Source organism: Erythrolamprus reginae, chromosome 9 (genome assembly GCF_031021105.1).
Source record: "Erythrolamprus reginae isolate rEryReg1 chromosome 9, rEryReg1.hap1, whole genome shotgun sequence".
Lineage (NCBI taxonomy): Eukaryota > Metazoa > Chordata > Lepidosauria > Squamata > Dipsadidae > Erythrolamprus > Erythrolamprus reginae.
Genome location: NC_091958.1, coordinates 52,060,255 through 52,088,081, shown reverse-complemented (window position 1 = coordinate 52,088,081; position 27,827 = coordinate 52,060,255). Strand labels below are relative to the sequence as shown.

The following is a 27,827-nucleotide window of genomic DNA, read 5'->3' as shown; positions in this document are numbered from 1 at the left end:
TTTTCCCCATAGGAATTAATGTAAATAATTTTAATTGGTTCCAGCCCTCAAAAAACTCACAAAGTTAGTCTAAATTATGCAGAAAGACATGTTTTTAATGAAGAAATGTACATGTACATATAAATGAATAATGAAGTTTCTTTCACTTAACTTGTAAACTTTCTTAAACTTTTAAATTTACATATGTTCAACTTCTCTGCCACCCAATCCTGTAGGACAGAGGTCCCCAACCCTTTTTGCACCAGGGACCGGCTTTAAGCGATCAAGAGAGGAATGGGTGAATGAATGGACGGAGGGTGGGAAGGAAGGAAGGAAAGAGGGAAGGGACAGGAACAGAGGAAGGAAGCAAGGAAACTTATGAAAGGGGAGAGTAAGAGAGGAATGAGTGAAGGGAGGGAGGGAGGGAAGAAGGTGGGAAGGAGAAAGAAAAGAAGAAATAGAGGAAGGGAAGGTAAAAGAGAGAAAGAAAAAGAGCAAGAAAGAAAGAAAGAAAGGGGGAAGGGACAGGAACAGAGGAAGGAAGCAAGGAAACTTATGAAAGGGGAGAGTAAGAGAGGAATGAGTGAAGGGAGGGAGGGAGGGAAGAAGGTGGGAAGGAGAAAGAAAAGAAGAAATAGAGGAAGGGAAGGTAAAAGAGAGAAAGAAAAGAGCAAGAAAGAAAGCTGCAAGCACCCCCCCGAGCCCCCCAGGCCGGCTGCAACCTTTTAAAACACGCGCGCCGCTTCGCAGCTGTCTCCTGAAGCCGAACGCGGAAGTTAGCGTTTGGCTTCAGGAGACAGCTCCTTGGCGCTTGTATCTCGAATTTGGGCTTGTAAGTAGAACAAAAATATCTCTCCCCTCCCAGCTCTTATCTCGAGTTGCTCTTAAGTAGAGCAGCTCTTATGTCGGGGTTCCACTGTATTAAGTTTGAATCTGTTGCGTGCTCTTGTTGTGTTGTTGCGGTTGAAGATGAAGTAGTCATTGACCGGTAGGACGTTGCAGCATATGATCTTGTGGGCAATACTTAAATCGTGTTTTAGGTGCCGTAGTTCTAAGCTTTCTAGACCCAGGATTGTTAGTCTATTTTCGTAGGGTATTCTGTTTCGAGTGGAGGAGTGAAGGGCTGTTCTGGTGAAGTATCTTTGGATGTTTTCAAGGGTGTTGATGTCCGAGATGTGGTATGTTAAAGATGTTAAAGATACTGTTTTTATCAACAGTTTAAGGAATATTAATAATGAATTTAATTAGAGGATTATGGAGTTTATCTGGATGACAAAATTAGAAAGAACGGAATAAGGGGGGGGGGTGATGGAAACTGAAATTAAATAGATGGGATTTAAAAATGTATAACTTGATTATATAATATTTACTAACTCAAGACTATTTTATTGTAACAAAATAGAAGGTACTGTATATTGTTTTTTGTATGTTATGATGTGGAGGAAAAAATTACCTTGGAGAAGTGAAACGTTAACACTTCCTGCAACTGTTCTTCATATGTTTTAGCCCAGGGGTAGGCAAAGTTGGCTCTTCTGTGACTTGTGGACTTCAACTCCCAGAATTCCTGAGCCAATCATGCTAGCTCAGGAATTCTGGGAGTTGAAGTCCACATGTCATAGAACAGCCAACTTTGCCTGCCCCTGTTTTAGCCTCCAGTCCCCTAATCCAGTGTTTCCCAACCTTGGCAACTTGAAGATATCTGGACTTCAACTCCCAGAATTCCTGAGCCAATCATGCTAGCTCAGGAATTCTGGGAGTTGAGGTCCACATATCATAGAAGAGCCAACTTTGCCTATCCCTGTTTTAGCCTCTAGTCCCCTAATCCAGTGTTTCCCAACCTTGGCAACTTGAAGATATCTGGACTTCAACTCCCAGAATTCCCCAGCCAGCATTTGCTGGCTGGGGAATTCTGGGAGTTGAAGTCCAGATATCTTCAAGTTGCCAAGGTTGGGAAACATTGTCCTAATAATCCTGGTTGCTCTTCTCTTTCTAGAGTCTCACCATCTTTTTTATAATGGAGTGACCAAAACTGGATGAACTATTCTAGGTGTGGGGCATTTGGCTATTGTAGATTTCTTTTTTTGGGAGGGGGGGGGGCTCTCCTCCCACAATATTTATGAGGCCCAAGAGGCAAAAAAAGGAAAGCAAATAATTAAAAAACCAAGCGGTACAATTCAACCTGGGTAAGAAAAGACGTGCCCCATGCTTCTCGCTATCCTTTTGGACCGTGAGGATTGCAAGTGGGCTGTTGTGTATGTTTCAAGGTATTTCTTCCCCTTACAGTCATCACCTGCAGGTTTTGAAGAAGAATGAATACAGAGGACATTCATCAATCAACTGCCCAGTGCAACATAACCCGACCAATTTTCAGTACAGAAAACAACTGCGGTAAGGTGGGCGGGCCAATAAATGTCACTGATAAATCAATCACATTTATTTATCAATTGACAAGACAATCGATAACCCCTTCCCCACCCCCCAATGCAAAACAGGCTGAAGTGTTCAATTTGAGTCGCTCGTCCAAGTTTGGATTAGTTGTTGTTGTTCCAGGTTTGAAAGAGCTGTGTTGCATTCAAAGCTTGTTTTTTTCATCTCAAAGTGGAGATTAGAAACTTGGAAGGTCCGAATCTTCAGGAAGGCCTGTACCCAAGTGGGGATCTATAAAGCCCTTCATGGCATCGGACCAGAATATCTCCGGGACCGTCTTCTGCTGCACGAATCCCAGCAACTGATTAGGTCCCACAGAGTTGGCCTTCTCCGTCGACTAAACAATGTCGTTTGGTGGGTCCCAGGGGAAGAGCCTTCTCTGTGGCGGCCCGACTCTCTGGAACCAGCTCCCCTCGGAGATTGGAACTGCCCCCACCCTCGTTGCCTTCCGTAAACTCCTTAAAACCCACCTTTGCCGCCAGGCATGGGGGAATTGAGATATCTCCCCCGGGCCTATACAATTTATGCATGGTATGTTTGTATGTATGTCTGATTAACAATGGGGTTTTTAAAATGTTTTTAAATTATTAGATTTGTTATGAATTGTTCTATTGCTGTTGTGAGCCGCCCCGAGTCTACGGAGAGGGGCGGCATACAAATCTAATCAATCAATCAATCAATCATCAATGGAGCGAAGGACAAAAAAGCAGGAGTCCAAGATTTTTCTGACCCGTGTAGGCATATCACAATTCTGCTTCCGGGTCACTGACAACTTCCATGTTTAGGCTGGCAATATTGGCTTTAGGTGCCCTTTAAAACCAAATCTCACAGACGGCTGCATGTCTATTTAAAAAAAACAAGAACCCTGTTTTTCTGAGACAATCCAAGCAAATAATGGAAGCTCCCTGAAAATTATAACATGCTGCAGAATCAACAACCGGCGTGCAAAGTTTTTCCGGCTTCCACAAGACCAATCCATCTTGAAGGAAACATGGATGCAACATCTGGCATTCTAACCAGGGCTTATTTCTTAAACAATGTAAGCAGGCTGTACTTACACATGGATTCTCCGTTCATACCCAAGTGGCTTTCATCCCTGAGAAATTCTTTTACATTCATGCTTCCACAGTAGTTAGAATGAGCTGCAAGAGAGAGAGAGTGAGAGAGAGAGACAGAGAGACAGAAATTGAATCTACATTGTATTGTGTGCTAGGGAAAAAAAAAAGAGAGAGAAAAAATAGCCTTGAGGTGAACGCAGCATGTTTTAAAAAAGTTTTTCTTTTAACGTTCAGAAGCAAAGAACAAACCAGCAGGGAAAGCAACATTAGCCATCAAAACAGGGGTGGGCTCTCCTCAATATGGACCGGTTCGTCCAAACCACTAGTGACCCGCTGGTGACGTCACCATGATGTCACCGAACCGAATCAGTCGGTGCCAATCTATGGGTACCGCCATCTTTTTTAAAAATATTTTTGGGAAACATTATTATTATTATTATTATTATTATTATTATTATTATTATTATTATTATTTCTTCTGCATATGTATAGAAGCTGAGTTTCCGGCTCTGTGCATGCAGTCACTATTTTGTTTTCAGCAGGGCTTTTAAAAATAAAATAAATTGGAGGTTTTTTTGTACTACACACGCCGCGCGGCCAAATGGTATAGGAAGAAACGAACCAGCAGCGTAGTAAGTTGGAACCCACCCCTGCATCAAAGCGATTTGCCATCCAATACCTGAGTGAGGAATGGGTTAAATTAGGTCTCACCTGGTCAGAAGTAAGCAACCTAATACTAGATTAGGTCATTACTGAAACAAAGAACAGAGGGAATTTGTCCACCCCCCACCCCCACCCCAAAATAGTTTCCTAGAACTAAGTAAAGCAGGGGTGGAAAAGTGAAAGAAATTTGAATATTCATCATGGTATGAATAGAGCTTGTGTTTGATACTGTTATTGGAATTCTTTCAGAAAAGCTTCACGGTTTTGCTATAATAAATTTACTTATTTATTTATTTATTTATTAGTTGGACTTGTATGCCGCCCCTCTCCGAAGACTCGGGGCGGCTCACAACAAGTAAAACAGTCACAACAATGCAATTAATTAAAATATTTAATGATTTAAGAAAAACCCCATGTAATAGCAAACACACTCACAAACATACCATGTATAAATTAACGTGCCCAGGGGAGATGTTTAGTTTCCCCATGCCTGACGGCAAAGGTGGGTCTTAAGGAGTTTTCGGAAGGCAGGAAGAGTAGGGGCAGTTCTAATCTCCGGGGGGAGTTGGTTCCAGAGAGCTGGTGCCGCCACAGAGAAGGCTCTTCCCCTGGGACCCGCCAACCGGCAATGTTTAGTTGACGGGACCCGGAGAAGGCCCACTCTGTGTTACTTGTTCGAGCCTTCGTATTGGAAATATATTTTGCCTTCTCAGCCAACAGAGCTCTGACGATAAAAATGGGATAGCCAAATCCTTTTACTGGAAATGGGGGGAAAGTCCTATTAGATGTGTATATTTATACATCTAGATTATACTTGTATACGAATCCCAGCGACCGGTTAGGTCCCACAGAGTTGGCCTTCTCCGGGTCTCGTCGACTAAACAATGTTCTTTGGCGAGACCCAGGAGAAGAGCCTTCTCTGTGGCGGCCCTGACCCTCTGGAACCAGCTCCCCCTGGAGATCAGAACTGCCCCCACTCTCCTTGCCTTTCGTAAAGTTCTTAAGACCCATCTCTGCTGTCAGGCATGGGGGAACTGAGACATCTCCCCTGGGCCTATACAGTTTATACATGGTATGTTGGTGTGTATGCTTGCTTTAAATAATGGGGTTTTTAGTGTTTTTTAAATTATTAGATTTGTTCCTACATTGTCTTTGTTATTGTGTTGAGCCGCCCTGAGTCTACGGAGAGGGGCGGCATACAAATCTAATTAATAATAATAATAATAATAATAATAATAATAATAATAATAAACAGCTGCTGGTTGCGTCAGGGAAGGGCTTATGGGAAAGCTGGATGGGGGGGGGATTGCTTTTCCCTCCAGAGAGACATTTTTATATAGGGCCCCTTCATATTTAAAAAAAGGTGTATTATAATAGGCTCTTAGTTCCTGCAGACAATTGTTATTGAAAAAGGAATTAAATCCATCTTGAAGGAAACAAGTGATTACGAGCAAGGCAAAATGAGACTTATCTAGCATTTGGCCCAATCAAACAGAATATATAAAATGACCATGCTATTTCTTCTGATATTCTTCACTTACAAAGCAAAAACAACCCAAAAAACAAAAACAAAAACTAATTTCAAAATTTTCATGGACATTAAGAACATAATACTTGGGATAAAATATAACAGACAAGCACGGCAGGAATGGCTAAAATAAACATATATATTATAACCACCCAGTGCAAAACACCAAAGAAAGTCCAGGATTTAAAGAGGAAGAGAACATAGTTAAAGAATTAAGTGACCACGTTCCTTAAGTTAAAGAATTAAGTGACCAAGTTACTTGAGTTAAAGAATTAAGTGACCAAGTTCCTTAAGTTAAAGAATTAAGTGACCAAGTTCCTTAAGTTAAAGAATTAAGTGACCAAGTTCCTTAAGTTAAAGAATTAAGTGACCAAGTTCCTTAAGTTAAAGAATTAAGTGACCAAGTTCCTTAAGTTAAAGAATTAAGTGACCAAGTTCCTTAAGTTAAAGAATTAAGTGACCAAGTTCCTTAAGTTAAAGAATTAAGTGACCAAATTTCTTGAGTTAAAGAATTAAGTGACCAAGTTCCTTGAGTTAAAGAATTAAGTGACCAAGTTCCTTGAGTTAAAGAATTAAGTGACCAAGTTCCTTCAGTTAAAGAATTAAGTGACCAAGTTCCTTAAGTTAAAGAATTAAGTGACTAAGTTCCTTAAGTTAAAGAATTAAGTGACTAAGTTCCTTAAGTTAAAGAATTAAGTGACCAAGTTCCTTAAGTTAAAGAATTAAGTGACCAAGTTCCTTAAGTTAAAGAATTAAGTGACCAAGTTCCTTAAGTTAAAGAATTAAGTGACCAAGTTCCTTAAGTTAAAGAATTAAGTGACCAAGTTCCTTAAGTTAAAGAATTAAGTGACCAAGTTCCTTAAGTTAAAGAATTAAGTGACCAAATTTCTTGAGTTAAAGAATTAAGTGACCAAGTTCCTTGAGTTAAAGAATTAAGTGACCAAGTTCCTTGAGTTAAAGAATTAAGTGACCAAGTTCCTTCAGTTAAAGAATTAAGTGACCAAGTTCCTTAAGTTAAAGAATTAAGTGACCAAGTTCCTTAAGTTAAAGAATTAAGTGACCAAGTTCCTTAAGTTAAAGAATTAAGTGACCAAGTTCCTTAAGTTAAAGAATTAAGTGACCAAGTTCCTTAAGTTAAAGAATTAAGTGACCAAGTTCCTTAAGTTAAAGAATTAAGTGACCAAATTTCTTGAGTTAAAGAATTAAGTGACCAAGTTCCTTGAGTTAAAGAATTAAGTGACCAAGTTCCTTGAGTTAAAGAATTAAGTGACCAAGTTCCTTCAGTTAAAGAATTAAGTGACCAAGTTCCTTAAGTTAAAGAATTAAGTGACCAAGTTCCTTAAGTTAAAGAATTAAGTGACCAAATTTCTTGAGTTAAAGAATTAAGTGACCAAGTTCCTTGAGTTAAAGAATTAAGTGACCAAGTTCCTTGAGTTAAAGAATTAAGTGACCAAGTTCCTTCAGTTAAAGAATTAAGTGACCAAGTTCCTTAAGTTAAAGAATTAAGTGACCAAGTTCCTTAAGTTAAAGAATTAAGTGACTAAGTTCCTTAAGTTAAAGAATTAAGTGACCAAGTTCCTTAAGTTAAAGAATTAAGTGACCAAGTTCCTTAAGTTAAAGAATTAAGTGACCAAGTTCCTTAAGTTAAAGAATTAAGTGACCAAGTTCCTTGAGTTAAAGAATTAAGTGACTAAGTTCCTTAACCAACTTTTTGTTTCAAACCACACCATCCATCATGCCGCTGCAAAAAAAGAAGTAGAAAAAAGGAGGACCCAACACCCGTGTGCTGAATATTGTTATTTCCCGAGAAAAAGCAGGCAAAGGAGTGCAAAAAAAGAAGCCAGCAGATACCCTGAAGTTGTAGGTGAATGTCGGAAGAGACACTACAGAACCATTTCCTTTGAGGTGTGCAGGGCGGGTGCAAAGAGCTTAAGGGAAGCTTAAAACGGAAAAATACCTGTACAGTCATAGCCCAGTTTCAGCAAGATCATCTGAAACAGATGCACTATGACAGATGCGAAAGATGCTGAGGCGTGCTTGGCTGCTCGCAGGACCTTACTGCTGTAGTAAAGGAGGCCCCCTATTGAAAAAGCATCGGGACACACGATTATTTTGCTCTGCTTTTCTAGGGGCTGAGACGGTGGGAGGGAGAAAGCGAACGCAACGAGTGCAGGGTGTCAAAACTGACTTGCGCCAACTATGGTGAGTCTGCACTCGACCAAGAAGCGATCCTGTTTTTTCAGAGTTCAATCACAGAAAAGGAAGTGGGAAAGGAAGGGGAAACAAACAGGGTGTTCGGGATTTATTTGTAGCTCTTCTTTCCTTAGTGGTGCCTCGAAGTATAATTCTGGAAGTGAGCAAAATTGGAAGCTTCCTCTGAAATCGAAAGACTTGGCAACGTGAGAAAATATTATTTGACTGAAAGAGTTGTAGATGCTTGGAACAAACTTCCAGCAGACGTGGTTGGTAATCCACAATAACTGAATTTAAACATGCCTGGGATAAACATACCGTATATCCATCCTAAGAAATAGTACAAGGGCAGCCTAGATTGACCATGAAACATAGAAGACTGACGGCAGAAAAAAACCTCATGGTCCATCTAGTCTGCCCTTATACTATTTCCTGTATTTTTATCTTAGGATGGGTCTATGTTTATCCCAGGCATGTTTAAATTCAGTTACTGTGGATTTACCAACCACGTCTGCTGGAAGTTTGTTCCAAGGATCTACTACTCTTTCAGTAAAATAATATTTTCTCATGTTGCTTTTGATCTTTCCCCCAACTAACTTCAGATTGTGTCCCCTTGTCCTTGTGTTCACTTTCCTATTAAAAACACTTCCCTCCTGGACCTTATTTAACCCTTTAACATATTTAAATGTTTCGATCATGTCCCCCCTTTTCCTTCTGTCCTCCAGACTATACAGATTGAGTTCATTAAGTCTTTCGTGATACGTTTTATGCTTAAGACCTTCCACCATTAGCCGCCCCGAGTCTACGGAGAGGGGCGGCATACAAATCCAATAAATTATTATTATTATTATTAATTATTATTATTATTCTTGTAGCCCGTCTTTGGACCCGTTCAATTTTGTCAATATCTTTTTGTAGGTGAGGTCTCCAGAACTGAACACAGTATTATTCCAAATGGGGTCTCACCAGCGCTCTATATATGGGGATCACAATCTCCCTCTTCCTGCTTGTTATACCTCTAGCTATGCAGCCAAGCATCCTACTTGCTTTCCCTACTGCCTGATGAGGTCTTTTTCTGCCGTCAATCTTCTATGTTTCTAAGGGATACTCACTGGATTTGTATTTTTGGCTTCGATCCCTCGAGTAAACTCTTGAGGTTGGCAGAGAAGAGGACGAGTTGGCGGTAAGGGCTTCCTTCCGTTCGGACAGCATGCTGCAGTCGTTGCAGGTGTACCCGTTGCTGAGTTCGGTCTGCTTCTCCATTGTTGTAATGTCGCCATTGCCCTGGATGGAAGTCGTATCCCCACCTGTGGCAAAGAAAACCGTCTACGAAACCAAATCCTACTGGAGTGGCGAGAAAAGCCATCGAAGTGAAAACATACAAGCGGCATTACCTTTGAGGTCCCCATCGTCATCGAGACCTGGGAAGAGATAACTTGTTTTGAGTCCAAGGAGGTCAACAAGCTATAAAATTTCTGCTATTTCTAAAAACTCAGATAAGAAGTACAGTAATTTCTCGCTACTTCGCGGTTCACCTTTCGCGGATTCGCTACTTCGCGGGTTTTCAAAGGGGGCTTAAATCCATTAAAAAAAATTAAATCCATTAAAAATCCATAAAATTCTTCTACAGTACTGCTGTACTCTATTAAAGAAACTGGTAGGATATCTCATGTAGTTCCACCTGAGAAACATTATAGAATGACTGTTTAATGCAAAGGGTGGGTTTTAAAAGTCCAAATACAGTGATAGAATAGAATAGAATAGAATAGAATTTTATTGGCCAAGTGTGATTGGACACACAAGGAATTTGTCTTGGTGCATATGCTCTCAACGTACATAAAATAAAATATACATTTGTCAAGAATCATGTGGTACAACACTTAATGATTGTCATAGGGGTCAAATACCTCGTCATACAAACTTTTCGAGATACAAACCCGGGGTTTAAGATTGTTTTGCCTCTTCTTACAAACTATTTTCACCTTACAAACCCACTGCCGCTGCTGGGACGCCCCGCCTCCGGACTTCTGTTGCCAGCGAAGCGCCCGTTTTTGCGCTGCTGGGATTCCCCAGAGGCTCCCCTCGCTGGGAAACCCCACCTCCGGACTTCTGTGTTTTTGTGATGCTGCAAGGGAATCCCAGCAGGGAAATCCCAGCAGCGCAAAAACGGGCACTTCGCTGGCAACGGAAGTCCAGAGGTGGGGTTTCCCAGCGAGGGGAGCCTCAGTGAAATCGCAGCATTGCAAAAACACAGAGGTCCGGAGGTGAGATTTCGAGGACTTCGGTGTTTTTGTGATGCTGAGGTTTCACTGATGCTCCCTTCACTGGGAAACCCCACCTCCGGACTTCCGTTGCCAGCAAAGCGCTCATTTTTGCAATGCTGGGATTCCCCTGCTGGGATTCCCCTGCAGCATCGCAAAAACACAGAAGTCCGGAGGTGGGGTTTCCCATGGAGGGGAGCCTCTGGGGAATCCCAGCAGTGCAAAAACGGGTGCTTCGGCTGGCAAAAGGGGTGAATTTTGGGCTTCCACGCATTAATCACTTTTCCATTGATTCCTATGGGAATCATTGTTTCCTCTTACAAACTTTTCACTTTAAGAACCTCATCCCGGAACCAATTAAGTTTGTAAGACAAGGTATCACTGTACTCGTTAAATACATTAAAAAAGAAATACCGGTAGCTGAGGAAGCTCATTTTTGCTTGACTCTGCCAGGCAGCGCAATCCGTTTTTTAAAAAACATGATTTCCCCCTGACTTTTAAACATTTTAACACAGTTTGTTTTTCCACCCTGATTTATTCTGGTTTTTTTTTTCACCTGATAATCCCCCGATATTTCCTGAACTGCCGATTTCCCTGATAATCCCCCAATTTCCCTGTTTACCAGGTTTGCTGGACACTCTGTGTGTTAAGAGCCTGCACCTACCCCAGAAATGGTCAACAGCCGTCTGTTCCTTTATTGAAGACTCGTCCAGTAACGTTGAGATATAAGACCCATCACTTGTGCGGCTGCTGAAACTACTGTGGCTAAAAGCAGCAGAGTCCGGCATTTTTCTCCGGTAAGTGGTTCTTACCGAACTGGACTGTTTCATTGTAGTTTTATGCTGTTTGGTCATCCTTAACAGAAGAAGAAAGAGTAAGAGGCAAAGAGGCAAAACCCAACAGGGTTAAAATGCAGGAAAATACAGTGGTACCTCATGATACGAACCCCTCGTCTTACGAACAACCTGAGATACGAACCCGGGATCAAAATTCTTTTGCCTCTTCTTATGAACTTTTTCCTTCTTATGAACCCCCCACCGCCAAGAAGCCCCGCCACCCGGCTGTCGCTTTTGAAACAGCCGGGGGGCTTCTCAGCGTCCACCTGAATCCGAACGCCAAACCTGAACTTCTGGGTTCAGCGTTCGGGAGGCCGCCGAGAAGCCCCCCAGCTGTTTTAAAAGGTGACAGCCGGGCGGCGGGGCTTCTCGGCGGCCTCCCGAACACCGAACCTGGAAGTTCCTCTCTAGGAATCTCTTGGGAGGAAACAGGGCCTCCACCCTCCCTGTGGTTTCCCCAATCGCACACATTATTTGCTTTTACATTGATTCCTATGGGAAAAATTGCTTCTTCTTACAAACTTTTCTACTTAAGAACCTGGTCACTGGACGAATTAAGTTTGTAAGTAGAGGTACCACTGTGTCCTATTTTTGTATCTATCCTTTGCTGTGAGCCGCTCTCAGTCTGCGGAGAAGGATGGCATAGAAATCTGATAGCTAGATAGCTAGATAGCTAGATAGATGATAGACATACATACATACATACATACATACATACATACATACATACAGACAGACAGACAGACAGACAGACAGACAGACAGACAGATAGAAAGGTCAATAAATGCTTACTGGGGTGACTGATCTGCAAACATCTTTTTCCCAGCATAGGTGCTGCCGCTTCCGAAAATACCCTCGTCTTTCGCACTCCCATGTCCCGCTGCAGACAAACGTAAGCTGCGCCTTGACATTCTTGGTGAGTCAAAGACGGGGTCCAACTTGTGTGCGATTTCGAACTCTAGGGCGGTCAGCGAGTAACTTGAACTGCAAGAAAACACAGAGACGTTGCATAGGATTGCCATCTGCATCTCTACAGGATGGAGATAGGTAGATATGTACATTTGCTTGCTTCTTTCGTAGCCATGGTAGCTGATACAGCTTTTCCTGTGTGTTAACTTCCTAAAACAGATCCTAGGCACATGCATTTATTTAAATTTATTTAATATCAGCTACCGCAATATGGCAGCTGTCTAAAATAACTGAAGAAACAAGAAGTGGCAAAGGCTGATCACTATCCGAAGGAAATGTAACTTTGAAGTTTTTGTGATTCATCTTTTCTGGAAGCTGATTCTGGCCATTCCTTGGTTTACTTTAAACCAGGGGTCCCCAAACTTGGCAACTTTAAGACTTGTGGATTTCAAGTCTTAGAATTCTCCAGCCAGCTTAAAGTTGCCAGCTTAAAGTCTTAAAGTTGCCAAGTTTGAGGACCTCTGCTTTAAAGCATTATTATTATTATTATGATTATGATGATTATGATTATGATTATTATTAATTAGATTTGTATGCCGCCCCTCTCCGTAGACTCGGGGCGGCTCACAACAGTGATAAAAACAATGCATGGTAACAAATCTAATAATTAAAATCTAAAATAACAGTTTTACATTACAAAAAAAAAAAAGCATGGTCTTTTATCAAGCTATTATTTTGTTTGCATGGATTGGTGAACCTCCCTGACTTACTGTTGTGAAAATAAATGAATAAATAAACTACAAGCAAGCAAATATGTGATTCTTAGCTAGGATGTTAGGCATTGTATTGTTGCAATTATTATACTATTGTTTATCAAAATGAGAGAGCATCCTTCTCATCCTAGGCTTATAGAATTTATACATGGTATGCTTGTTTGTATGATTTGTCTTTTAAATTGGGGTTTGTTTATATTATTTTTTAATATTAGATTTGTTACATTGCTTACTTTGTTGTTGTTAGCCGCCCCCCGAGTCTTTGGAGAGGGGCGGCATACAAATCTAATAAATAAATAAATAAATAAATAAAATAAAATAAATAAATAAATAAATAAATAGTGACCCTCTGGTGACATACAGTTAAAAACTGAAAATCCATTAAAAAAAAGCTTCCAACGTGTATCTTTTTGGCAACCAAGAGAGAGGTTCTTAGAACCCTGTATTTAGTTTTCAGACGGTACATAAACTGCCAGTTGCAATTTCTTTGATTTTTAATGGTTGCAAATAGTTCCCAAATGGTACGGTTTTTAATCTGTAACTCCTAGATTTATGCAGCTGCTTCTGCATGGACGGTTAATCGCCTTATTTTCCACTTGGTTTTATATAATGCCAAACTCTCTGGTTGTTCCTGCATGCCTTCCGCTTTGCATGTACAACCCAAACAATGTTATTTGGGTGTGGTTGTGAAATTCTTCATTTATAGTGACTAATAAAAGTCTGAGTCACTTTCTCAATCATCTCTTCTGCTCCCATGGAACCTGCCATAAAAATATACAGTGATACCTCGTCTTACAAACGCCTCGTCATACAAACTTTTCGAGATACAAACCCGGGGTTTAAGATTTTTTTGCCTCTTCTTACAAACTATTTTCACCTTATATTTATTTATTTATTTATTAATTATTTAGATTTGTATGCCGCCCCTCTCCGCGGACTTACAAACCTTACAAACCCACCGCCGCCGCTGGGATGTCCTGCCTCCGGACTTCTGTGTTTTTGTGATGCTGCAGGGGAATCCCAGCAAGGGGAATCCCAGCAGCGCAAAAACGGGTGCTTCACTGGCAATGGAAGTCCGGAGGTGGGGGTTCCCAGCGAAGGGAGCCTCAGTGAAATCACAGCATCGCAAAAACACAGAAGTCCGGAGGTGGGGTTTCGTGTTTTTGCGATGCTGCGATTTCACTGATGCTCCCTTCGCTGGGAAACCCCACCTCCAGACTTCCGTTGCCAGTGAAGCGCTCGTTCTTGCGATGCTGGGATTCCCCTGCTGGGATTCCCCTGCAGCATCGCAAAAACACAGAAGTCTGGAGGTGGGGTTTCCCATGGAGGGCACCCTCATGGAATCCCAGCAGTGCAAAAATGGGCGCTTCGGCTGGCAAAAGGGGTGAATTTTGGGCTTGCACGCATTAATTGCTTTTCCATTGATTCCTATGGGAGACATTGTTTCGTCTTACAAACTTTTCACCTTAAGAACCTCGTCCCGGAACCAATTAAGTTCGTAAGACAAGGTATCACTGTACATGAAAACAACCACCCCCCCCAACTGCTTTTCTTCAAGTCTACGGAAGGCCTGCAGAAGGTGTTTTGGGACCGACTTTGGGAGTTTCATGCCCGGGTTTCAAATGTAACCACAGAAGCCACAAGACACAGAACAACACAAGGATCTTTACAGTTCGACGTTCTCACCTGAGGGCATAAGTATAGCCAGTGTTCTCTGGCAGGCACTGGGGAGGGTTATACATGTGAAGCGGTGAAAAATCCATGGTGGCTATTTCAAATCATGCTGCAAAAAGGGTGAAAACCCAACACTATAACAGTGCAAAAGAGACAAAGAGAGAGAAAAAAGCTTCATTCCTCTAGCCTTGTTCGTGGAATCGACAGGTGTTTGGAGAAAGTGAAAGGAGGGAAAAAAAATTCACGCATACGCATGACACTATCTGAAAGAGCAGGCCTGTTTTATGACTGCCAATGTTAGATATCCCTTATCAACACTCAGACGAACCTCAACATCCTTCCTTTTTTTTCTTGTTTCTCCCTCTCCCTCCCTCCCTGTCTTTTTCTTCCTTCCTTTTCTTTCTTTCCTTTCTTTCCCTTTTCTTTCTTTCATTCTTTCTCTCTTTTCATTCCTTTCTTTCCCTTTCCTTTCTTTCTTTCCTTCCTTCTTTCTCTTTTCTTTCCCTTCTTTCTTTCTTTCTCTTTTCTTTCCTTTCTTTCTCTCTTTTCTTTCCTTTCTTTCCCTTTTCTTTCTTTCTTTCCTTCTTTCTTTCTCTTTTCTTTCCCTTCTTTCTTTCTTTCTTTTTTCTCTCTTTTCTTTCCTTATTTCCATTTTCTTTCTTTCTTTCTCTCTTTTCTTTCCTTTCTTTCCCTTCTTTCTTTCTTTCTTTCCTTCTTTCTTTCTCTCTTTTCTTTCCTTTCTTTCCCTTTTCTTTCTTTCATTCTTTCTCTCTTTTCTTTCCTTTCTTTCCCTTTTCTTTCTTTCCTTCTTTCTTTCTCTTTTCTTTCCCTTCTTTCTTTCTTTTCTTTCCTTTCTTTCTCTCTTTTCTTTCCTTTCTTTACCTTTTCTTTCTTTCTTTTCTCTCTCTTTTCTTTCCTTATTTCCCTTTTCTTTCTTTCTTTCTCTCTTTTCTTTCCTTTCTTTCCCTTCTTTCTTTCTTTCCTTCTTTCTTTCTCTCTTTTCTTTCCTTTCTTTCCCTTCTTTCTCTCTCTCTTTTCTTTCCTTTCTTTCTCTTTTCTTTCCTTCCTTTCCCTTCTTCCTTTCTCTCTTTTCTTTCCTTTCTTTCCTTTCTTTCCCTTCTTTCTTTCTTTCCCTTCTTTCTTTCTCTCTTTTCTTTCCTTTCTTTCTTTCTCTCTTTTCTTTCCTTTCTTTCCCTTCTTTCTTTCTTTCTTTCTCTCTTTTCTTTCCTTTCTTTCCCTTCTTTCTTTCCTTCATTTCTTTCCTTTTTCCTTTCTTTTTCCCTTTCTTCCTTCCTTCTTTCTTTCTCTCTCTCTCTCTATTTCTTTTTTTCCTTTTGCTTCTTTCCCTGCCTCTTCCACATTAATGATGTCATTTCCCTATCTATCCTATTACAGAATAATAAGGCCGTGCATGCTACAACCCTGGCTATATTTTACAATGACTAGGCAGTGGTGCTCTGAAGTTGGGTAGAAGTAGATATTATTTTCTAATTTATCCATGCATAACATTACTGAGATTTTATTGCCCCCACCCTCCATCAAGAACATCCAATCAGATGAGTTGTGTCAAAAGAAAGGGATGTTGTTTTTTGAAAGGCCAAGTTGTTTTCTTTACAACTTTTGTTTAGTGCCCTAGGAAAAACAGACAAGGCATCGGCTCAGCTTTCAATTTTAAAGAGACAGCCTCTCATCTTGCCCGAATGAGATTTTTTTTCTATTCGTCCTCTGGGAAAAACATAGAATATCTCACCAGAGAAAGACCAAAACATTGCCAAACATGTATAGATCACAAATCTGTATTTTAGAAAGTTGTTTCAGTTTAGGATTAAACTGTGTCCTCTTCGCCGACGATGTAAAACTCTTCAACACCACCGATAACACAACTACTCTCCAAAAAGACCTTGACGCTGTTTCTGAGGGGTCTAACACATGGCAACTCCAAATCTCAACTAGCAAATGCTCTGTCCTACACATTGGGAAGAAGAATCTGAACTCCAAATACAAACTGAATAATCAAATGATCACAGATAATCCCCACTCGGTTAAAGACCTTGGTATACTAATAACAACAGATTTAAGTGCCAAAGCCCATTGCAACAATAGAGTCAAGAAGAGTTGTAAACCTAATCCTACGTAGCTTCTGCTCTGGCAATCTCACACTACTTACCAGAGTTTACAAAACTTTTGCCAGACCCATCCTCGAATACAGCTCATCTGTTTGGAACCCATATCGCATCTCAGACATTAACACCCTTGAAAATGTCCAGAGATACTTCACCAGAAGAGCCCTTCACTCCTCCACTCGAAATAGAATCCCCTACGAGACTAGACTTTCAATCCTGGGCCTAGAAAGTTTAGAACTAAGACGCCTTAAACAAGATCTAAGTATTGCCCACAAGATCATATGCTGCAACGTCCTGCCTGTCGGCGACTACTTCAGCTTCAACCACAACAACACAAGAGCACACAACAGATTTAAACTTAATATTAACCGCTCCAAACTTGACTGTAAAAAATATGACTTCAGTAACCGAGTTATCGAAGCGTGGAACTCATTACCGGACTCCGTAGTGTCATCCCCAAACCCCCAACACTTTACCCTTAGATTATCTACGGTTGACCTATCCAGATTCCTAAGAGGTCAGTAAGGGGCGAGTACAAGTGCACTAGAGTGCCTTCCGTCCCCTGTCCTATTGCTCTCCTATATCTCCTATACCTTTCTTCTATTCCTATATCTCTTCTTCTATTCTTTCATTGATATGCTCTATTACTTTATCTTCCTTTCCATTATTTCTTAGATATATTTTACTATGAGTATCTTCCTTATAACCTTCATCATGTATTTTACTATGTGTGTATGTGTGTGTGTGTGTATATATATATTTTACAACAACACGAAGCTTGGAACTTCAGCCTGATGATGGTGAATGTGATTTCACCGAAACGTCGCATAGACATGCAAAATATTACACAGGGCAAAACCCGAACTCAGAACAATCTACATATATATGTATGTATGTATGTATGTATGTATGTATGTATGTATGTATTAAACATGTGACACATACAGATAGAATTGTCGGCTATCAATAAAATTAACTGCCTTGGAAATGGCCCTGGGTTGGGCCAAGAGGCAAAAAAGGAGCTGTGATGTTCCTTCAATATACCAGGGTGATTCGACACAAAATGTAACCCTTCCCTGGTACAGAGCTGAAGGGATTGGATACTGTAGCCTAGAGGATAATTCTCTGCCTTACAAGGCAAAGGTTGCAGGTTCAACTCCCAGTGGGTATGGCTAGCTGATGAGGCCAAAATAAGGCCGAAATAGATCTATCCTAGTCTCCCTTAATTTTCAAATTCAGCTTAAACATGTGACATACATATATATATATATATATATACATATATATATATATATATATATATATATATATATATATCCACTAAATCCCTCATTTTGTATTGAACTAAATAAATAAATAAATAAATAAATAAAATAAAATAAAAAAATAACTGCGGAAGCTGCCTTTCACACTTAGAAGAGTTCATAAAACATTTTCTGTCTGATTGGGATGCTCAAAAACTCTTGAAGGCAGCAACACACCCTGGATGTAATTGAACTGCCGTTTATGGTTTCAGCCCTTGATGTAATACTGAATATCAGTTCTCGTTTATGAATTATTGCAACTATCAAATATCATTGACGGTGCAGCTTGAAAACCTAGGGCAAAATGTTAAACCAAACCAGCTTTTGACCTGCAAAATCTGCAAATGGCTAAAGCAGCCCAGCCCAAAATGTTTTGAGTGTTTTAAAGTTGTATTTTTGCTCTAGAAAATCAGCTCCTCTTAGTTTTTGGGAGGAAAAAAAAAAGGGGGGGGGGAGTTTAAATGATACTAGGAACACAACTGAATTGTTTTTCTGCTACTTTGGGTTTGTTTTATGTATATATGCTGCTGTTTTAATTGCTTACTCCATAGGAAATGGTAAGGGTCATCAGAGGACAGTACAGACCCTAACTGGGAATCCTCATTGTGTGAAATTAAAACAACAAACTTTGGAGGAAGGTGGGAGAGAAAAGAGCTACAGGATTTGCACTTAAAACAAACCTTGCCTCGGTTAAAATGTAAAGCATTTTAAAGCATGCTTTACATTAGGAAACAGAATACACTGTACAAACATATTGAATGTTACAACATAAACATGCTGACGTTTGGAGGGACAGTTTTATCGCCTATAAATTTGTCAGGCATAAATTTGTGTTGATTTAATTTTGAGCTGTAAGAATACAGCTCTGGAGTCTCTGCTTTTATTAGATGAATGAATGTTTAGCCTTGAGAGAAGTTTGAATAATTCAAAGGTTGTTAAAGTTTGGTCATGATTCTGAAAGGAATCATGAGCATTTTAGAAAGGACTCACAAGATTTTTGTTAAAGCTGATCAGATTTGCCAGCAAATGGTGAATATTGGCAGAATTCACTCTCAAAGTTAGTTTGGAGAGAAGGAGAAATTTACAAAACTAGCCAGCTAGCCACTAGTTTGGGCTAGTGCTAAAATCACCCATCAACTGCATCAGTTTCCTTAGTTTTAGTCATTAAGCAGTTACACAAACTTGCTGGCTGCAGTATCACAAAGTTTGAAGTTCCTGGGCTTGATTTGAGCTTAGCACCAAACCTAGAATTTTGGCTTGGCAAGTGATGACCGATTACGGTATAGCCCAGGGGTAGGCAAAGTTGGCTCTTCTATGACATGTGGACTTCAACTCCCAGAATTCCTGAGCTAGCATGATTGGCTCAGGAATTCTGGGAGTTGAAGTCCACAAGTCATAGAAGAGCCAACTTTGCCTACCTCTGGGATAGCCAATAAATAATGGTGAAATAAATGTAATGTGTAAATGGGCCCAATAAAGAGAAAAGCAAATGAGGCTACATGCAAAGAGAAAAATAAAAGCTGCACAGAACAGTTGGGTACTTAAAAAGCATTGTGCAAATAATTAAACCTCGCCAAGAGTAGAGTTATTTCCCCATCCTTTTTTGCACTGGAACCAGGGGGAGAGAAATATATATGGGGCTACCTTTGAAAAGTGTTCGGAAACTTCAGATCATGCAGAATGCAGCTGCGAGAGCAGTCATGGGCTTCCCAAGGTATGCCCATGTTACACCAACACTCCGCAGTCTGCATTGGTTGCCGATCAATTTCCGGTCACAATTCAAAGTGTTGGTTATGACCTATAAAGCCCTTCATGGCATCGGACCAAAATATCTCCAAGACCGCCTTCTGCCGCACAAATCCCAGCGACCGATTAGGTCCCACAGAGTTGGCCTTCTCCGGGTCCCGTCAACTAAACAATGTCGGTTGGCGGGCCCCAGGGGAAGAGCCTTCTCTGTGGCGGCCCCGATTCTCTAGAACCAGCTCCCCCCAGAGATTAGAACTGCCCCTACCCTCCTTGCCTTTCGTAAACTCCTCAAAACCCACCTTTGTCCTCAGGCATGGGGGAATTGAGACATCTCCCCCGGGCCTATACAATTTATGTATGGTATGTTTGTATGTATGTCTGCTTAATAATGGGTTTTTAAAAAATATTTTAAATTGTAAATTATTAGATTTGTTGTGAACTGTTTTATTGTGTTGTGAGCCGCCCCGAGTCTACGGAGAGGGGCGGCATACAAATCTAATAAATAAATATATAAATAAAATAAATAAATATAAATATATTTACACACCTAGTTTAAAGAAAATAGCATTAAAGCTAAAAGAAGGCCAATGCTCAACTCCAATATGCAAAGCTAGATGTTTGAATAATCTGAAAGATCTCTGTGATGCTTTCACCAACATGCCAAGCAGGCTGCAAAACCCATGATTAAGAAAACAACATCCACTCCCTGTTGTTCTAATTCGGGCTCAGAAACGGAGGTGTTCACGGGAGAATAAAGCATTTCTGGCACAGGCGTCACCGTGGGGAGAAGGACGCCCTCCTTCCCATCTGTCCTAAAACTGGTGAAACAGTTACAGCTAATAGCAACTTTCAAACCCTGCTTCAATTCAGGACCACACTTCCCTCCTGAACCTTATTTAACCCTTTAACATATTTAAATGCTTCGATCATGTCCCTCCTTTCCCTTCTGTCCTCCAGACTCTACAGATGGAGTTCATGAAGTCTTTCCTGATACGTTTTATGCTTAAGACCTTCCACCATTCTTGTAGCCCGTCTTTGGACCCGTTCAATTTTGTCAATATCTTTTTGTAGGTGAGGTCTCCAGAACTGAACACAGTCTTCCAAATGTGGTCTCACCAGCGCTCTATATAAGGGGACCACAATCTCCCTCTTCCTGCTTGTTATTTATTTATTTATTTATTTATTTATTTATTTATTTATTTATTTATTTATTTATTAATTATTTAGATTTGTATGCCGCCCCTCTCCGCACACTCGGGGCGGCTCACAACAAGTGAAAAAAAAACAATCTACAACAAATCTAAATTACTGTTTAAAAATATTTAAAAGACCCCATATTCTAAACACACATACATACAAACATACCATTCATAAATTGTATCTGCCCGGGGGAGATGTTTCAGTTCCCCCATGCCTGACGACAGAGGTGGGTCTTAAGGAGTTTACGAAAGGCCAGGAGAGTAGGGGCAGTTCTAATCTCCAGGGGGAGTTGATTCCAGAGGGCCGGGGCCGCCACAGAGAAGGCTCTTCCCCTGGGGCCCGCCAACTGACATTGTTTAGTTGACGGGACCCGGAGGAGACCAACTCTGTGGGATCTAATCGCTCGCTGGGATTCGTGCGGCAGCAGGCGGTCTTGGAGATATTCTGGTCCAGTGCCATGAAGGGCTTTAAAGGTTATACCTCTAGCTATGCAGCCAAGCATCCTACTTGCTTTTCCTATCGCCCGACCACACTGCTCACCCATTTTGAGACTGTCAGAAATCACGACCCCTAAATCCTTCTCTTCTGAAGTTTTTGCTAGCACAGAACTGCCAATGCAATACTCAGATTGGGGATTCCTTTTCCCCAAGTGCATTATTTTACTACCAAAGTTACTCCAAGTTGAGGGCTTTGAAGTCATCATCCGTTCAGGTTTCAAATCAAACTAAAGCACCGACAGTAATTGGCTTGTTCGAGGAGGCCTTCAAAGCCGCAAGGGTTAAAGGAAATCATGATGAATGGGTCATATGTTCTGAGAACAGGGCCAATATTGTCGACTTTCCCAAAGCCGGAAAGCGACATCCTCAACAAGTGAGCCAGGAATATTAGAAACAATTGTAATACCTAGTTTTTGCTCTGGTTCCCTTGAGCCTAAACATAGCTGAGAGAGACACACGGTTACTTAGCAAACAACAAGGCATCAACAAATCTAATTTGGACTTGGCTACTCGACAGCTGCTCTCTTCTTCTTCTTGGAAGCCCACATATGAAATATTAGGCTATGAAGGAATGGTTTTTTTAATTGGCAGAAGCACAAACTGTAGACATGTCCTACAGGAATTGAGCCCATAGCTATTGTTTGCATGCAAGCTGTTTAACTAGCAAAACTGTTGAAATTGGGAACCTTCCAAGAATCCAAAACAAAAATATATTTCATATTTTCCCCCCAACCTGGCAGTTGAACCAGAAGGACGTTCACCTTCTGTGGCAAAATATTGATTTCCATTGGAGCAATGATTGAGTTATGGAAGACAGAGATCCTACATGGGGGAAGTTATGGAAGAAAGAAGGACTACATGGACAATCACACTGCTACATGGACTATCCCAAGCTGACTTGCCAACTTGGAGATTAGGATTGCCCCCACCCTCCTTGCCTTTCGCAAACTCCTCAAAACTCATCTTTGTCGTCAGGCATGGGGAAATTGATTCCCCTGGGCTGTTTCCACTTTACGCATGGTCTGTATGAGATGTATGGTTGTTTTTATATTAAGGGTTTTTAATCGTTTAAGTATTGGATTTGTATTGTTTTTGTTGTGAGCCGCTCCGAGCCCTCGGAGAGGGGCGGCATACAAATCTAATAAGTAAGTAAGTAAGTAAGTAAATAAACAAACAAATAAACAAACAAATAAACAAACAAACTTGGGAGAGTCAAGGAGAGCATTTTCTCAGTGAGCAACATTTTGCTGTCACAAAAGTCTTTCTGAAAATGTTGACATAAATATGAGGAGCCAGGAGTTTAGGTTATCTTCCCCAAACTATACTGCTCAAAAAAAATAAAGGGAGCACTTAAACAACACAATATAAATCAAACATCTGTGAAATAAAACTGTCCACTTAGGAAGCAACACTGATTGACAATCAATTCCACATGCTGTTGTGCACATTCAACTTTGCACAGAACAAAAGTATTCAAGGAGAATATTTCATTCATTCAAATCTAGGATGTTTTCTTTGAGTGTCCCCTTTATTTTATTGAGCAATGTATATTTGCTGGATCAGTGTTTCCCAACCTTGGCAACTTGAAGATATCTGGACTTCAACTCCCAGAATTCCCCAGCCAGCGTTCGCTGGCTGGGGAATTCTGGGTGTTGAAGTCCAAATATCTTCAAGTTGCCAAGGTTGGGAAACACTGGTCTAGAGAAAGGATGAAAGTTCTTGCACAGATGAAAATGTCTAGGGGGGACATGATCGATGTCTTCCAATATCTCAGGGGTTGCCACAAAGAAGAGGGAGTCAACCTTGTCTCCAAAGCACCTGAGGGTAGAACAAGAAGCAATGGATGGAAACTAAACAAGGAGAGAAGCAACTTAGAACTAAGGAGAAATTTCCTGATAGTTAGAACAATGAATCCATGGGACAGTGTGCGGGATTACAGTTTCTTTCATCTCTGGCTGTTGTGGTCTTGCCCTAAGAGGGCAAGACTTGGTCACAAATAAACAATTGGTCCAGATCACAACCACACCATGGGGAAAACTAAGGATCCCTCAAAATTTGCACCCACTGCACCGATTAATTGTTCTCACAGTTAGGAAATTCCTCCCTAGTTCTAGGTTAGACCTCTGTTTTGATAAGTGTCCATCAGTTATTTCTTGCCCTGCCCTCAGGTGCTTTGGACAATAGGCTGTCTCTCTATTTTGTCACACGCCATCAAGTTCAAGCAATTCATTTGCTCAAATCTTCAAGGGAGAACTGCCCCAGGGATCAACATATGATAGGACTCGCTTTGTCTGGCAAACAATCTCTATTTCTGCGTGCGGTAATTATAATATGCAAGTAATGCAGTAGGTCAGCTTTGGGGACTAAATGATGCTTTTCAAACCAGAATGGTTGGTTCACACATTGCAGTAGGCCCAACAAGCCAATTGAAAAAGAAAAAAAGAAAAGCTTTATGTAATAAAACTTTTTCTATTCCCAGTTTTACTCCCTGGGTTTGGGTTACTGGGAAAAAGTGATCAAAAGCACACGTGGAATGTGTGAATACTCTCTTTAAAATATAAGCAAGTGGTATAAAGCTGTCAACAAAGCTCATGTGCTTCATTTCGGAGCTCTTATAAATCTGTTAAGTTCAGAACCATGGACATCCTTTTCCTTCCGTGGAGGTAAAAACACGTGAAAACAACACAGCCCTATGCATAACCACAATGCTGAACATCCCACACACACACAAAAAAACTACTTTCCTTGCACTACGCAGCTAATATCTGTTTTATGGGGATACCTAATACTGCACATCAGGGCTATTCAGAAAATTGGCAACTTAATTATTGTGGCTCTGCAGAAGGGAAGAATAAGCAATAAAACTCGATTCCACTTGTAAAGTGAAGGAAATATTATTATTGCACTGATCAAAGTTTAGAGTGAACCACTGGTTCTAAAATGTAGGTATTCTAAAAAAAAAAAATGTGGGCGTTTTCAAAGTGCGATAGGTCAACCATGCATTCCAAGGCAATCCTCAAATTCAACCAGATTGCACCGCACATGAAAACAGAGTTAATCCAAGCAACAACGAGCAGTCTGCAATTTTGAACCTGCCTACTATTTTAAGAGCTGACAACCTCATTAATTTCTGAATTCTATTTATTTCTTTAGCTCTGAACAACTCACTTCTCCAGGCAGATGCCTCAATTGCTTTTACAACGCAAGGGATATCTAACATTCTGCAGTCAGTTTCACACGTTATCGTGTTACTAATTTACAACAGGCTGAACAACAAGAGCTTAGAGCAAAGCACAACCATCAGTTGAAAGAATGAACACAATCACCCCAAATAATAATAATAATTTAAAAAATAAACCGCACGTGAATGGGCTCAAATCTAGCGCACAGCAAGCTTGATCTGCATTATTGCCTGGAGTGAGAGTACCCAATGACAAAACACCTTTCAATACATGAAATATCTTTTTTTTTTTTTTACAAAAAAATATTCCAAACTTAGAGATGCAATTCTGCTCATAATGCTAGCAACAAAACCCGGCTCTTGCAAACAACTATTGAGCATCCTATACACACACACACACACACGTTAGATAAAAGACTTTCTCAGATAAGATTCCTGCAAGCCAGGGTGATTGACAGAATTGTCAATTGTTTTATGCATCAAAGCAGGTCCCTGGCTGGTTAAAAAAAGAGACACCCTGCTCACCAAGCCTCGCTAACCCTAGCAAGCAAATTAAATCCTTGCTTTGACAGGGCTTAAAGGAAGTTGTTGGAGCAGAGATCAGTTCTACCCAGCTAGCAGTAAACTGCAGCAGGGGTCCACTGTTCAAACCTGAAACTTCTCCGAATCCAGCATGGTTCCACCCTTGTAGAAGGCACCGGGGATGCCTCAGATTGGCACCCTTTCCTAAAGCAGAATTTGCCAGGGAGAAGAAGTTTTGAGAGTTGACAGCAGGCTCAGGCGCCTGTATTCCGCCCTGCAGAATCCCAAAATGGCTTCCCAGCTTCAACAAAGCCTGAAGGATCAAGTCTAATTTAATCCAGCCTCTTAAACTCCTCCCTGTCAGTCACAGCCAGGCTTCCAAAGGATTGGCCTGAGTGAGGTCGGGCCAGCCTACCGCATTTAACTCCTTCACTCCCTTTTCCAGCAATGCCAAAGTTTGGAGATTGTTTGCTAAGGCTGTATTTATAGCTACAAGAGGTTTCCTTAGGGCTTCAATTCTGTTTTAAATAGCTTTCTTTAAAAATAATAATGTAATAATAATGTGTTAAACTTGTAACCAATAATGTGTAAAACCAATTAAACAATGTCGGTTGGCGGGCCCCAGGGGAAGAGCCTTCTCTGTGGTGGCCCCGACTCTCTGGAACCAGCTCCCCCCCCGAGATTAGAACTGCCCCTACCCTCCTCGCCTTTCGCAAACTCCTTAAAACCCACCTTTGTCGTCAGGCACGGGGGAACTGAGACATCTCCCCCGGGCCTATACAATTTATGTGTGTATGTCTGTTTAATAATGGTTTTTTAAAATATTTTAAATTGTAAATTATTAGATTTGTTATAAACTGTTTTTATTGTGTTGTGAGCCGCCCCGAGTCTGCGGAAAGGGGCGGCATACAAATCTAATTAATAATAATAATAATAATAATAATAATAATAATAATAATAATACTAATAATAATGCTGCCTGACTCTCAACGACTCTGGGCAGCTCAGAACGACCAAAGAAATTGCAATAAAATCCATTACAAAATTAATCAGTAAAATCAATTGATGTGGAGAACTTGTTGTAAGATGTCTCGAGTCTTTGGAGAGGGGCGGCATAGAAATCCAATAAACAAACAAAAACTCCTAAAAAGATAAAGAACCCTGTGCTGCAGATCCTATCAATCCTTTCTTGCATTTATTATTGATTTAGTCCAGTTGCAAAATCCAGCAATCACAATGTTTTGGAAAAAGAGGGGAGAAATTAGTGGGGGGCAAGGATTATATCAGAATGCAGCTGCGAGAGCAATCATGGGCTTTCCCAAATATGCCCATGTTACTCCAACACTCCGCAGTCTGCATTGGTTGCCGATCAGTTTCCGGTCACAATTCAAAGTGTTGGTCATTACCTATAAAGCCCTTCATGGCACCGGACCAGGGTATCTATGAGACCGCCTTCTGCCGCACGAATCCCAGCGACCGGTTAGGTCCCACAGAGTTGGTCTCCTCCGGGTCCCGTCAACTAAACAAAGTCGTCTGGTGGGACCCAGGGGAAGAGCCTTCTCTGTGGCGGCTCCAACCCTCTGGAATCAGCTCCCTCCAGAGATTAGAACTGCCCCCACCCTCCTTGCCTTTCGTAAACTCCTTAAAACCCACCTCTGCCGTCAAGCGTGGGGGAACTGAAACATCTCCCCCTGCCTATGTAGTTTTTGTGTATGATGACTGTATGTATGTTTTTAATATATTGGGGTTTCTTGTTTTTTAGACTTTTTAAAATGTATTACTGTTATTTTAGATTCCAACTGTATTAGATTTGTTACTATATATTGTTTTTATCATTGCTGTGAGCCGCCCCGAGTCTACGGAGAGGGACGGCATACAAATCTAATAAGTAATAGATTAGATTAGATTTATTGGATTTATATGCCGCCCCTCTCCGCAAACTCGGGGCGGCTAATCCTATTTTTATAAAGCAGGTGAATCCCTCATTTTGGAGTCCTAAGAAATACAATTCCATTACACTTTCCAGAGACATTTTAAAAGAAGGATCCCCCTGCTAAAATACAGAATCAAAATTCAATTCAATTTTCAATTCAATTTATTAGATTTGTATGCCGCCCCTCTCCGAAGACTCGGGGAGCTGATATGAAGAAAGGGCTTATCTAAATAAATTCTCCAGACAGTGTCATCCATGCAAATTACCGACATTTCTCCATTCCCATCCATGCAAATTGCCATTTTAATGTCAGGAACACTTCCTGCCCATTCTGACATGCATTTTGGGACCATTCATTTTTCTAACTCTTTGCCTGGTCAAATAAACAGGAGCTGGCATTGGACAAAATGCTACAAGCTAAATTTTAGCATTTAACTATGGATACGGTCCATGTCTTCACGAGCTCCTGAAATTAGCAAAGGTGTGGTGCTTCATTCCAAGGCATCTTGTGGTTAGTACAGACCGGTCTATATCTTGTTTTGCCAATGAAAAACAAACAAACATCTTCCCACTCACTTCTGCCACCTGTTGCTCACCTAGTGATGGTTCTCACCTAGCCCCAAGGTAGCTCCATTCCTGCAGCCTCTCTTGCTTTTCAGGACCCCTTTAAAACTCAAACTCAATCCAGACAAGACGGAGTGGCTGTGGGTCTTGCCTCCCAAGGATAATTCTATCTGTCCATCCATTACCCTGGGGGGGGGAATTATTGACCCCCTCAGAGAGGGTCCGCAACTTGGGCGTCCTCCTTGATCCACAGCTCACATTAGAGAAACATCTTTCGGCTGTGGCGAGAGGGGCGTTTGCCCAGGTTCGCCTGGTGCACCAGTTGCGGCCCTATCTGGACCGGGAGTCACTGCTCACAGTCATTCACGCCCTCATGACCTCGAGGCTCGACTACTGTAACACTCTCTGCATGGGGCAACCTTTGAAAAGAGTTCGGAAACTTCAGATCGTGCAGAA

The 27,827-nt window shown here is 41.1% G+C and overlaps 1 protein-coding gene across 1 annotated transcript in view; it reads right to left on the bottom strand.

The window, feature by feature from the left end:
- Positions 1-25,068, bottom strand: part of LOC139172296 (SUN domain-containing protein 1-like) — a 50,352-nt gene extending 25,284 nt beyond the window's left edge. The window contains 9 exon segments of the mRNA XM_070761261.1: positions 2,159-2,269; positions 3,465-3,548; positions 7,613-7,735; positions 8,961-9,155; positions 9,243-9,269; positions 10,774-10,964; positions 11,738-11,929; positions 14,314-14,435; positions 25,004-25,068. Coding sequence (XP_070617362.1) covers positions 2,159-2,269; positions 3,465-3,548; positions 7,613-7,735; positions 8,961-9,155; positions 9,243-9,269; positions 10,774-10,964; positions 11,738-11,929; positions 14,314-14,390 — 1,000 coding nt within the window. The 5' untranslated portion in view covers positions 14,391-14,435; positions 25,004-25,068.
- Between the last annotated feature and the right edge of the window lie 2,759 nt (positions 25,069-27,827).